Consider the following 14,789-nt stretch of genomic DNA (forward strand, 5'->3'; position numbering starts at 1 on the left):
TTTTTAGCTTGAAAATTGAATGTTCCAACTTATTTTTTTCAGGTGAAGATCAACCAATGATCAAAATGAACAGATGTAAAGATTCAAAATGATTGACTCCATTATTAAGTTAAAAATAGATCTATCTTTGAGCAGAGAGAAATTCGTTACAATGTTACTGCAGTGTGAAACATTAAGTTCAAAACAAATTTGTAGTAGTTATTTCTAGTTTTGTTATTTCAAAGAAAAAATGTTTTTAAATACTTCAATAATAATCTCATTCAACACTAAATAAGAAGGAAAAATCTAGGACAAGCATTGATTCTTCATAAACAAAGAATGGTCCGATTTCAGCTTCAATGGTTGAAAAACAAGAATCAAAAACGTTTTGATGACTTTACCTGCAAACACACTGTGATGCTCGTTTGCCATACTCAACCCATCGAGGCGAAGCAAAATTTGTCGATTCCGCACAATTGAAACCGTGATTAAAACCTGCATGATAACCATATGGAAACGTTATCATTATTTCTCCTGCTTCTTGAGTAATCTGCAAAAATGATTATTTTTTTCAAAACGATGCAAAAGTTGACATTGATAAAAATATCTGACAAAATAACTTGAGCGATTACACCTACATAAACCCACGCTCTACAGTTTTAGGCCGGTTACAGAGCTCGACCGACCGTCAGTGCGTACGTCAGTCGCGCTTGTCTTTTCTATAGATATATTCCATGTATCCGTACAGAGCAGGACTGACGGCACGCATGCGCACGGTCAGGACCATGTGTTTTACACTGCGTACGAAGACCATCGGTCGAGCTCGTGCGCATCCGTTCCATCGGTCGACTGACGCGCTATTGAAACAAATAAAAGCAACATAACCAATGTGCTGACACCTCTGCCCAACAATCATCTGATATTGAATTGAATAGCATAATGAATGAATTCAATTAATAGTGTCATATTTGAATTCAGAGTTCTTCTATACATTTCTTCAATCATTTCTAAATTTTTTATTGGAAAAATCATATTTTATTAATATTAATTATCTACATTTATTTGAACCGTAGCTTAAAGTGACTGCAAGTATTCCCAATGGTGATACAAGCTCGAAATAACTCATGGTAGTTAAAAATGCATCTTCATCCCCAAGCGATGATGTATATAATGGTACTAAATTTCCTTTGAAATGCTCTTTGGGCGACCATCGGGTAAACTTGATAGCTACGTCTTTCGTTTACGAAGATAATAAGCTGCAATTAAACAATCTGTAAAGGCGTCCATTTTGTGAGTCAGAAAAACTGATGAATGGGTGCGAATGGTCAGGGTGGTGCATACGCACTGACGGTCGATCAAGCTCTGTAACCGGCCTTAATCAAGCAAACTCAACAATCAAATTATAAAAAATAATCATAAAGATTGTGAATACTCTTGAATATGAAACAGCTGTTAATCATAGTCATAGTGAAGTTGTGTTTCTTTTCTGGCTCAAAATTTTGCAAAATTACTCAAAAATTTCCAATTTATAGAGATTTGAGTGAAATATTTTTGTTTTTTATCAGTTTTTAAATATCAAAATTCAAAACTTTTAGTTTAGTCATTAGTTTTGGAGTGGAAATCGGACTTTTTGAAGTGAAAGTGTAATCTTGACCTTATTCTTTTTTGAAACATTTATTTGTAAAAATTTGGGAGAAGACAGTTTTGGGCTATGCCTGTTGTCTTCTCCCAGTCATATTATATTTATTATAATTATGATTTGTAATTGTCAATGAAATGAATAAATAAATAAATAAATAAATACTGTGAGCTAGGAATGTATAGGCCTATATAAATCAAAGTATGAAATATGTAAGATAAAAACCAATTCGAATAAAAATGTTGGAAAAATATCACAAGCAGCAGTTAAACTTTTAGCAGCTGCTCCTCGGCAATTCACTTTGCTGTTGTCTCTTTGGCTGTAAATTGTGAATTGACTCAACATTTCAATTTAACAGCAGAGACTTGCACTATCGTATAGCACTGATAGATAAATATATTCACAATTCAATGGAATAATAAGTACAATATTTTCTTGTTCCTGAGTCTACTTAGACATAAGGTATTATAAGCGCTAAGAAGATTTATAAATTATAATATAATTATCTTGAGTGTAATCGTTTTTGGTCTGGAAATCAGGTTTAAGTTGTCAGAGAGCGAATCATTACTATATTATTGTTTTGAGTTGAGCTTGTTCAGTATCTTCTTATTTGTGCTTGGATGAATATGATTTATTTATAATTGATAAAATATAACAACGTACAAATGAAATCACACCCCAATATAAAGCACTCTCAAAGAACCAAGAGAAAATTTCATGATTCATTTTTTTTAATAATGGCGTTAATTATACATAGGGTCTAATGAACGAGTTCAACGAATACTTGTATACTAGTATAATATACAAGGGTTTTCAACGTTGTAGACTAAGAAATAGATTTATCAAAGTTCGCTTTATCAAAATTTGACTGTACTACTTCTACATTCTCCACTTTTCTTGTTAAATAATTATTATAAAATATATAATTTCTATGTAAAAACAAGTCTTACCTTTTTCAACGGAATAGAATATTTACGAAGAACTTGAGGTGAAATAATTGTCATCTTATGCCTCAAAAAAGCTGGGCATGATTTAGAGTGGCCTGAGAAAAATCCAGTCGCCAGCCTCTCGAGTCTTCGTCCGTGTTCTGGAGGAATGGCGTACCTGTAAAATTCACACGCAATGATAAAATTATTGCAGTATCCTCTATTTTATTGTAATAATCTGTATTTTGTATTTTTCCCCGTCATAAACTTCTACTGTTCTATGCTAGTATATCCAATTACTACAATCATTATAATAAAAGCTGTCTTTATAGAATTTGAGCACTAGTCACGCTATTTTCAACCACTAATTTTTCATGAAGGTTTCTAACTTAGAAACGGAAATCAATTGGATTCGAAAAGGAAGAAAACATAATCATAAGATGATAAAAGTAAAGTTTAGAAATAGAGCATACATAAATAAGTAAGCAAATGGCAAATGTAGATAGCTTCTTTCACGCTGTAAATTCTCATATATTGATTGTTTTGAATAATATAAAGTTTTAACAAAATAATAAGTTGTTCATTGCTATCATTCAATTAGATACACAGGTGATGGGAAACAGGTAATGAGTCAAGACTAACAGTATTATTATTTCAATATGGATGCATTAGAAGTCGTGAAATTCCACAATTTCTATGAACAGTACTTTACTTTCATGATCTACATGATTTAATTTAACAACTTTGATTCCCATAATTTTACTAAGGATTGGAGAAGCTCTATAGAATCAAGTACTGATCTGATAATTTTTATACTGATATTCATACCAAGTTTTGGGTAGGCCAAAGTGAAGATAGTTTATACTATAGAGGTCCATATCTTCAGTGTGCCAAGCGAATGTAGTTTTCCACATGCCAAAGTACAGGTAGGCAGTGTTCACACCTTCGATGCTGATGCCGTAGTCCTCATTCACATAATCAAGAATCGTGCCCAGTCTATTGATATTCCACACCTGCAACAATTCATTTCACACAATTAAACAATACTAAAAGTAGAAGATGTATTGATATATTCTATAATTTCCAATAATGAATATTTCTATAATGAATGGTGTCATTTTATGATTTTGAAAATTCATATACACTATTAGAATATATCAATAATAAGTGTAGATGTTTGTGGAAATCAAGCAGATAAAGAATTAAATATAAGACCTGAAACAATTGATGTTACACAATTAAACAATAACTCTACAGAGGGTTTAACAATTCAGCAAATTTAGATTACTGTATATTACAAAATTAGGGTCTTCAATTGCTATTTCATCATGTACAACTATTGTACACTTATTGATGATGAAAACAAAACAGGCTCATACTCACAACTATTACACCTATCCCAATTTATAGAACAGTTCAAATCGTAGGTCAAGTCAGTTGCACTGATTAGTTTTTCTCAGATAATTTTCCTATCATGAGCATACTAAAGCGTTATAACTTGTTTTGACGATAATCTTGCAATAAGGTTTGAAATAATAATAACTATTGTTCTCAGGGGCAGACCATAATGCTGAGATCACCAGCTACAAATTCTTAAACTTCAATATAACATATTATCCAAAATAAAGCTCAGCTTTCAAACGAATTCCTGCCCCGCTGGGAGAGAGTTCATATTATTATTATTCATCTTGTAAATGTGTGAACACTTCCACGAGAACGACCGGTAATCTTTCCCTGCCCAATAGAGTAGAAATCCATTGGAATTCGTTGTTCAGAGGTCAATGACATAAATTTCAATTGAAATTCAAACAGCTTTTGTGATTAAATAATAATAAGATATCATTGGTTAAATCACTTACATCACTTATTCCATTTAATAAGGATCACTGAAAATCAATTAGTAGGCCGAATCTATATTGTATTTGAATACCGGTAATCAAAATTATCTGTCACATATTACTCATGAGTATTAGGTAGGCTGTTTTTTTATAGTTTAGGGTAGTGCACTACAAATAAATATGTATATAAAGACAATCAATATAAAATTACAATGATTAATTTAGACTGAAATGTATTAATACTTCATGTAATTGACTTTATGTTCCTATGTCTCATTTGAATTTGATTTGATGTATTCATCCTTATTCTTCTATTACTTTTGATGTAAACTAAGTATTTAGCTCTTGTTAATTTGATGTATTCATTCATATGTATGTATTGCCTTTGATGTATTTTGCTTTAATGTATTTATTCATATTATTGATGTTTTAAAAATGTAAATTCAATCTTGGAGAAAAGTATTAATTATTGTATGTCATGTTCATGAATCAGTTTCATAGCTGAGAGTCAGGGAAAATATTTTTTATTGAAAGAGCTTCATTTTATCACAAACTCTAGATTATTTATTATTCTTCTGAAAGTAAACTGTCAGTAAGAAATAAAGTTTGAAGTAGAATCCCCAATATTGTTTAATACTGGAAAGGTAAACATGGGCAAGTAGTGGTGGTAGTCACAGATCCCTTATGAAGAGGAACCCCACACATGAGCGACAGGTCGACACATAAGGCTATATATGGAGGAACGAGAACATCCCAAGCCAGTCTGGAAGAATCGGTCATTGAGAGGTGTCAAGTGTCCTGTGTTGAAGTTTTCTCTGGGATTTGCAGACAGCAGCATCAGATATCACAATTCATAGGAGAGTGATGTGATCAAGCTACAGTGAGTCTTATCCTCAGTTTTATTTTCAACACATAGTCTACTAGAATTTCAATTATTGATTTGTGACTCCACTAGCCAAAAATAACAACAACTTTCCAGTGTTCTTTTTAAAGTAGGGTTTAATCAATCAGTAATTTCAGAGGAACAGTTTTTTATTCAATTTTTAGATTCCAAATTTATTTTAAAGTAGTCTTTTGAATTTAGTTTTGAACATTTCTTTAAAGATATAGACTTTATTGATAATTGTATGTATCGATTTTAATTCATTTAATAAATAATATTCTAGTAATTTTTGAGATTTCATCTTACTTATTCAAATTCATCAATAATTGATTATATTTTTGATTCAGTTTAGTTTTTGAAGCTCTTTCCATATTCCATTTTATTCCATTTGTAAGTATTCTCAGCACTATTTCATTTTCATTTCATTCAGTTTAATTTGACTTCTCAATATAATTCAGCAATAACTTATTGATCTTTTGTTTTATTCAACAAATCCCGAATTCACGACCCAAAGTAAGAGTTTCAGGTTAATTTTATTTATATTTTACCATTTTCCTGGTGTTTATCCGGGAACGGTGTTTATTTCCCAGACGAAAAGACTGGGTGGCGCCCAAAAGAAGCCATATATATATTGGCAGATTATTTATTGAGTTTAATTAATTAATCCTTATTTGATTATTTTTCAAATTTCGAGTTACTTTACTTAAAGAGCAAGTTGACAGAGAGTTCAACTATAAGCTCGAAATTCTCTAGGAGTAATAATATGGGAGGCGGGGTCATGATTTTAGTTAGTAATAAGATTTATTCAAGTTGCAGGCCCGTTGAACTGCCGGCAATAAAGTCTATAACGATGGAAAAAGAATTTGAGTGTTGTGTGACTAAATTTTCAATTAATAGTTTCTCTTTTGTTGTGGCCTGTTTGTACAGAACACCCCAACATTGTTTCTTAGATTCGTTTTTAGAAAAACTTGAAATATTGCTTGAAATTCTGTGCAGGAAATACAAAAATGTTGTACTAGCTGGTGACATAAATATTAATGTACTAGAGAAGAATAATGTTTACCATAAGTTCAGAAATATTCTAAAAATGTATAATATGTCATTTAAGGTCGATTTTCCAACTAGAATAACTACAACCTCTGAAACTGCCATTGATAATTTTATTACAAATATTTGTGATGAGAACCTAAAAGTGTCAGGCATTATAACCCATATATCAGATCATGATGCTCAGCTATTTGAAATTCTTAATGTTAGTAGATTTCACAAGAAACCAATAAGAGGTCTTAGCAGGAGATTTGACGACTGTAATTCCAATATATTTTTCAAAGATTTAGAGAGCGTCAATTAGATGGATGTTTATCAATCTTCAGTAAGTGATAAGTATAATGTATTTATTTCAATTTTTTCATATTATTTCAACATTAATTTCCCAAAGCTATTTATGAATGAGAAGGAAACAAATAAGAATAAATTAATTAACTTTATTTCAAAATTTTACATTAAATTTTATTTGCATTGAAAGATTATTTTATGAAATCAAAGTTCAATCGTAATGAGAACAGCTTCCTTCAAAAAATAATGTATAATAATATGTTTCCAGGGAAAAAATTATGAACAAAAATATCTAAAGTTTCGGGATTCGAACCGAGAATCTTTCAAAGCCGAGTACTTTACCATGACTACGCTTGGAGATGAATGTCTTGTAACAACGTTATAACTCCCATTGCTTTATCCTTACTCTTATTTTGCTTTACAGTATCTATTCAGTGATAAGAATGAAAATAAATGTAGGTGGTATATTTCATTTAAAAAAAAGATTTAATTTGTTTCTGTCTGATAATTCATAATGATATTCATTAATTTTCGCATCTATTTGTAAAGTGATACAAATAAATTGCAGAAAATTCCGGCAATATTCAAATATGCTGTTAAATTTTAGGTTGAGCCGCGATTGAATTCGCCACCAAAATAGATAGAAAATGATTATTTATAGCACTTTGTTCAAAATAATTTGACACATATTATTATTTTAAATGTTTGTTCAAAAAGCTGAATAATATAGCTGTTCAATTGGGTTCAACAAATTTTCGTTCCTGATAATCGGATTTCAGTACATACATACCTAACCTCATCATACTTGAAATAAATCTCTTATGTTAAAGAAAAAGTTGTCAATATTTCACGGATTTAGGAATTTGTCAGTGGAACAATATTGTTTGTTGGCTAATTGGCTATATTATTGTATTGATTTCATTTATAATCAAAACTACTAGTAGTTCTGCGAACAGTAGACCTCGCTCATGTATACAACTCTCAATCTAATGAGAAGGGCCAGTAAGTACAGTATATTATTGTGAAGATTTAGCCATGTCATCTATTATTTTCTCCATTGAAAGTGCTAGAGACACTGTTTGCAGGGACACCGGACTTATCAAGGAGGTACCTTTATATCGGCTCCATATTCACAATATAAACATATATTACAACTTTTCTAATAACTAATTATAAGAAATCGGTCAACTGATGGAAAATGGAATATGCAGTACGCAATTTAGATGATGAATCGTCTCACAGACGATGGTGAGATGGAAAATGATTCTAAATATGATGGGTTTGTTGGTGACAATGACAAGAGGTTGCTAATGATGTTTTTCATGAAAAGTGGATTCAATGTTATGGCTTGTTATGCCTATGCAGAATGTTAATGCTCACAAATCAGTTTCCGATCTCATACCAAGAGGAAAACAAAAGACTTGACACTGTAGAGCGACACAAAAATGTACAAAAAATGCATACAATACAATAATTATTGTACCTGATGAACTGAAAATTCAGTTAAAAAATAACTTAAATAATAACTGATAGTTATGAATAAAAGAAGTTGAAGATTAAATAAATGTTTATTATGTTGAATATTGTCTACAACTAAAATAGTTGTTGATTTATAAGTTGATTCATTTTTATTATTATAAAAATTGCCCACAACTTAAATAGTTGAGTTATCTGTAACATAGATAATAATAGTTATTTATGTATTGATATTAACGATTTTTAAAAAATAACTTATCCAATTAATTTGATAAATCAATTTAATAATAATAATAATAAGATGATTCAATATTATTATTCTATATAGTCATAATGATAATTTTATAATGATATATAATTAGAATAAGAATAGTATCATAATAGAATAGTATAATATTATAGTATCGTCTGCAAAAAAATCTGGTCGGAACGAGATTTGAACCTGGGTCCCACGGTGAGATAAACTACGCTCTAACCGCCGAAAAACTAGGAGCATGAGTTGCTGTATCTTCAAAGATACTTTTGAGGTTATTCTACGGTTTTTTAAATATTACAAAAAACCGGAGGTCTTACCAAAAATCGTTACACATACGTTTCTGCGCCTTGTTTCAGAGAACTGGCATACCAAATTTCATCCAAATCGGACAATAACTGCGACTGTAACTGCGGTACAAACAAACAGACAAAAGTCGAAACTAAGACCTCAGCTTCGCTTCGGTCAATTATATAGTTTTATAACATAATTTAACTTACTACTTGTACCGGCGCCGGTAGTGTTGTATGGCAAGTTAGATGATTTTCAGTGTTTAATATCGTATTACTAAAACAGCTTTTTGAAAATTTAAAAGATTGAGAATCAATGGGTTGTTACTTAAAACTTAACAACTCACAATAATATATTACAATCGCAATAATATAATATTACTCACAATCGCTATACCGGTAATAAGCTGCCAGCATTTGTATCAAAACTCCTGTATCAAAACATGAAAATCCTGTATCGAAACACATCATATTGCTACACATTGTTACCAGTGTATCAATTTATCTATGAGCTTCCTTTATACAAATTCTACAACAATAGGTATGCCGTATGATGTTCCATAAATGAAATTTTTTAACATTATTTCTGAAAAATATAGAAGAAAATTGAAATTTGGGCTTCGAGGTGCACGAGATTGATATTTTTAGAATCTATGTGCAAAATTTGGAGATCTGAATCACTCCCGTTTTTTCGGTATGCAATCCACAAGTTGACATGTTTTGATGCGAACAAACACAACCCTACTGTCTGTTATTATATAGAAGAAGATACTAAATACTATACAGTATTGTCAAGTAAAATTATAATAAAAAATGCATGATTATACATATAATGCCTTGATGTATACAAAATAATTGTTTATATATTGTCTATATATCTATTCTACTAAATTAAAATTGTGAAATGGAGTACACGGTTTTTTCAATTAGAAATTTTCTGACTGCTCTGACTGCTTTTTTGAAAAAAATTACCGAATTTATGTCCTTAATGGCTGCTGGTAGTTTATTGTAAAATCTCATTCCGGCGTAAAAGGGAGTTTTTTCCATGAATGTGCGCCTATGAATTTGGTAGGTAATCAGGTTTCTATGATGCGTATTGTACTCACGGTTATTTGTGCACAAGTGAAATTGGTGAATGTTTAATTTAACAAAAACTAGCAATTGATATAAGTAACAAAATAGGAACGGTTCAATTTTTTTGTCAAGTATTGAATATGTTCTTTCCAAGAGACTCTGATCTATATTTAGACCTAAGAATTTAATTGATGAGGATGATGTTAACCGGTCTTCTATTGTTGAAAGTTGAGTTCTATTTACAGCTGACTACGGGTACTGTAGTTCAAAGTGAGGCCATTTGCTTCAAGCCATTCTGCCATTACTTTCAGAGCAATCTTTAATTTGTTTGCTAGTGTTATCTCATTAGAGCCTGTTGATAAGGCAGTTGTATCATCAGCATACATAATTAATTTTGAGTCAGGTGATGCCTTAGATAGATCATTAATATACACTAAAAAAAGCAAGGGTTCCAGGACAGAACCTTGAGGTACTCCATTTGGGACTTTTCTAAATGAAGATGTTCTTTTATATGATCTATCTCTTACACATTGTTGTCTACTCTGAGGATAAGATGCAATCCATTTAAGAGCAGTAACCCCCCCTACTTCATAAAAGCTTATTTTTTTAGGAGGAGCTCGTGATTTACACAATCAAATGCTTTTGATGCCAGCAGCTTGCTGCGACCTGTCAATTGCAAGGGATATATTCTTTGTGAACTCAAAAATTGCACCAACTATGTTCTTACTTTTACGGAAACCGTGTTGGCTCTCACTTAACAATCGATTGCCTTCAAAATCAGTTGCCAGCCTACATACAACCGCCATTTCATAAATTTTTGAAAATACAGAAAGTATTGCAATTGGTCGATAATTACCTATATTTTTAAGGTCTCCATTTAAAAAAAAGGCAAAACACTACTATATTTCAGGATGTCGGGAGACACTTCATGTCTAAACGATTGATTGATTGATTAGGAAAGTCAAGGGTTCAACCAAATGCATAAAACATCTTTTTAAGAGGAAAGGAGGAAACTCATCCCAATTTCAATGAAGTCTTCAGTGTTATATAATTGTTGAATAAATTGAGACTACTGAAAAAGTAATACATGAAACATAGTGAAAATAATATAGTAACATAGTAGAGCACTTACATCAACATCTTTGTCGGTGAGAGTGCCTGACACATCAGCGCCGTAGATGGGCGCAACATAGGTGATGTTCTTCCAGTACTTGCGCTCGAGATCTTCGTAGTTGGAGTGATGAGGCGTGCAGTAGCGCGCACTCTCCGCCATCTTCTTATACTCCTGGATGGTCATCGACTTCTTCTGGATGTTGATCTGCTGGTAGAGACCTTGCTTGCCGGTCACAACCTGGCAGATGGGCGCTGGGATGGTCACATCCAGGTTGGCCATTTCGTAGCCCGACTTTCGCGGCTTCCATTCGGGTGGAGGTATTACCTAAAAAATAATTCAATATGAATATTGTCAATTCCACTTTATGTTTGAGCACTAGACTGCGTTTTCTTGCCTTTACCAGTCACATTTTAATCAGTACAGTGAAAGCTTGTTTATAAGATACTAGATGGTAACCCATCCCTGCAAGGGTACAATTAAAAACTTGATCAACAAACTCACAGGTTCATCAACACAATACTAGAGGCAAGGGTAATTTGTATGTTGTCTCACATAGGTTAAGGCTTTTCGAGAAGAAGCCTAGTTACATGGGAGTCAAGCTCTTTAATCACCTGCCATCTGCAATCAAGTGTATAGATCGCAGATATTTAAAAAAAGATGTATTTTCTTTTTTGGTAGAAGGGCCTATTTTCAATAGGATTCATCAAGTATTGGCTTTTGCAGATGAATGCCAAAAGAATGGGGCTTTCAATCAATCAGGACAAAACAAAATTTATGGTTGTGGCACCTCGGAGAACATATGCAGGAGATTTTATGGTGAATGACTATGTTTTTGAAAAAGTAGACGAGTTCGTTTATCTAGGCTCCCTGATTTCCTCCAGTAATGACACCAATATAGAAGTTAAGAGAAGGATCTCCCTGGGAAATAGAGCATTTTTTTTTAGTCTCCAGGGTCCTACGATCAAGACTTTTATCCAGGAAGGCAAAACTCCAAATATATAAGACAACAATTCGACCTATATTGACGCATGGTAGCGAAACCTGGACGCTCACTAGAGAGGATTGCAGAGTTTTAGCCACATTTGAGAGAAAAATTCTACGTAGGATACTGGGACCAGTTAGAGAAGAAGATGGTCATAGAAGGAGATACAATCAGGAACTCTATGCCATTTTCAGGGAACCTGACATTATTGGTGTAATTGAAGGAAATAGAATAAGATGGGCAGGACATGTCCAGAGAATGGATCCGGCAAGGGCACCAAAGAATGTACTGTACTGCACAGTACAAGGAAAAAGGAAAGTGGGACGCCCAAAACTCAGATGGCTGGATGAACTGGAGAAGGACTTGAGAGAGCTGGGAATACGACGATGGAAGACGACTGCACTGGATAGAGAGAGGTGGAGACTGATTGTAGAGCAGGCCAAAACTCGACTATCGGGTTGTAGTGCCACATGATGATGATGATGATGATGGCATTTTATAGTGTTGACGAGTTTTTTGATAATGGTACCTTACATAATATAAGAAATTACTTATAATATACATGATTGATGTAGTGGCCTACTGTATGGCATATACGTATGTTTTATGTTCTATGTTTTGATTTTATTTTTGACGATATACTATTTCATACAATTAACTTTTTGTACAACAATGTGTAAATAAAGAATTTGATTGATTGATAAACAAAACTTGACTTAATCGTAATGAGATCTTTAAGAATTGAAAATAGGACTATAACCATCCTTGGTAAATAAAGAATCTATATGAAAAATTACAAGTTAATCAGTCCAGTAGTTCAGACGTGATGATGCATCATTTGTGAAATTCATATCCCGTACGTGGATAAGCCAGTTTTTTCCTTTATTATTATATATAGCTTACGGTTAATCCGAGATGGTTTTGAAAGAAAAAAATGGACAATATTTGGTCTTTTAAGAGGATCATTTTTTCAACCTCCGATCACATAAAGGGTTGGTGAAAAGTCCGAGAACGGCTTAATATAGCCCTGTATTATAAGACACAGAAAAGCTATATGGGGGTTTCACGGAACTAAACAAATAATCACCTGTTGCTCTAACCCTGGGAAAAATAAAATTAACCTCAAATAAAATCTACAGCGACACATTATGAACAGCATGGCAGTTTTGGTGGCGCAGAATGTACTCTGCCAGTTTGCTCAAGTACAGCAGAAATATTGAAGAAAAATTTACGAAACAATGTTTTAATGTAAAGATAAACGTCTTTATCAAAAACTACAAGCGCAATGCGCTCCCGGTCACACTCTCATTTGGACTTGAAAACTTGAAATTTCATAAAATACTATTTTAAAATTTTCTATAGGTAATAGAATGTTAATTAAACGTTACAAATTCCCTGGAATTTTAATGTTTCTTTTCCATAAAATAGATTGAAAATGGATGTTTAAATAATTTTTTTAAAAAGAATCTGATTGATAAGTTTCAACAACATAACATGATGTGCTTAATTACAACAAAGCTGTTGAAAAAGCTGTTGATAAAAGCTGTTAAGAATAAAAAATGTAATTAACCGAAAAATAATTATAAAAATAATATTTTTTTATTATTATTATTATTATTAAATAAAGGTCTATCCAATTATTTATTTATTTTTTCAATTACTTACATTTTTTATTCTTAATAGCTTTTATCATCATCCTAATTAAACACATTATGTTACCTGGTTATATTAATTCGATTTTAATTATTATAATTATCCAATCATTTTTAATGTTTGAAGATTCGTGAATTAAGATTCAAGTGTCACTAATCATATAAAATATAAAACTATATATAATGTTAGGCTTCATAAATTAGCTCAATGAACTGAATGAATGCAATATCTTTTAGGATAGATCGTCAACTTTATTGAATTTCACGAAAGAGCATGGCCTCATTTCCAAAAAAGGATTCGAGTCAACAATTGCATGACTCCAATGTATTAAATTTTCTAATGATCTCAAATAATTGTGTCATTGAATACTTTTACACAACACACTAGGATGTTGTAATGATAATAGCGAGATAATAATGTACTTCGATTGTATCTATGCTTGATTAGATAGATCACCAGTTTTTCATAACTTAATAACACGATAAATGCAGATAATTTATCTAACACATTTTTAATTATTATTTATCCATACAGTACTGTATTTCTAATTGAACGTATTACTCACTTTGGCCAATCCAGCTTTGTGAGCTCCTTTCGATTCCATGTATTCAATGAATTTGGCGAAGTCTTTGAACTGTTCGTAAGTCGGCCTGAAGACCATGATCTCAGGTTGGCCTGACTTGGGCGGGCTCTCTTCGGCGTCAGACATTCTGCTCTTCTGAAACAATAACGACTCATTCAAACATGGTACAAAATACACCTGAAATTATTATACAATCAAACTAAGTTATATGAATGAGTCAGCAAAATAGTATAGACACAGCCTACTGACCTACTAGTAACCAAGATCGCCAGAATGGAATCCAATACAACGAAATGATACGGTAAATTATTGAAAAAAATTTACTTCTTCTAACTGCTTATTACTGTTATAAACAAAGAATGAATTACCACACGAGGAATCACTGTTAATCAATAATTATTTCTTTAAAAATCAACCTTGCATCTTGTTAGGGATTAACTGAAGTGTAAGGGTTAAAAATGTGATGATTCGATACACACTTTGAGTACCTATTCATTTTATTTCGTGTTACCGTAGAAGGGAAGCAATAATTATCAATAATCAATTATATTTATTCCATTGACTTTTCTTCCAATAAATCGGTACATCAGATTTGTAATAGCATTGTTCTTAGAATTTCGGTCAATTTTTCATAGATGATTTTTCATCACTCTAAGAAATATTTCATTCATTGACATTTCTTCCAATAAATAGGTACATCAGATTTGTAATAGCATTTATCTTAGAATTTCCGTTAATTTTTCAATGAATGATTTTTCACCATT

The 14,789-nt window shown here is 32.0% G+C and overlaps 1 protein-coding gene across 4 annotated transcripts in view; it reads right to left on the minus strand.

Moving 5' to 3' along the window:
• Nucleotides 1-14,789, minus strand: part of LOC111062309 (lysine-specific demethylase 4C-like) — a 67,661-nt gene that overhangs the window by 47,869 nt on the left and 5,003 nt on the right. For all 4 annotated transcript variants that reach the window (XM_039430765.1, XM_039430764.1, XM_039430768.1 and 1 more), the window contains exons 2-6: nt 14,008-14,160; nt 10,826-11,131; nt 3,373-3,557; nt 2,569-2,722; nt 381-529 (exon numbers count right to left, since the gene is read on the minus strand). In XM_039430765.1, coding sequence (XP_039286699.1) covers nt 381-529; nt 2,569-2,722; nt 3,373-3,557; nt 10,826-11,131; nt 14,008-14,151 — 938 coding nt within the window. In that variant the 5' untranslated portion in view covers nt 14,152-14,160. The remainder of the gene's footprint in view (nt 1-380; nt 530-2,568; nt 2,723-3,372; nt 3,558-10,825; nt 11,132-14,007; nt 14,161-14,789) is intronic.

The sequence above is a fragment of the Nilaparvata lugens genome, chromosome 6 (assembly GCF_014356525.2).
Source record: "Nilaparvata lugens isolate BPH chromosome 6, ASM1435652v1, whole genome shotgun sequence".
Taxonomy (NCBI): Eukaryota; Metazoa; Arthropoda; class Insecta; order Hemiptera; family Delphacidae; genus Nilaparvata; species Nilaparvata lugens.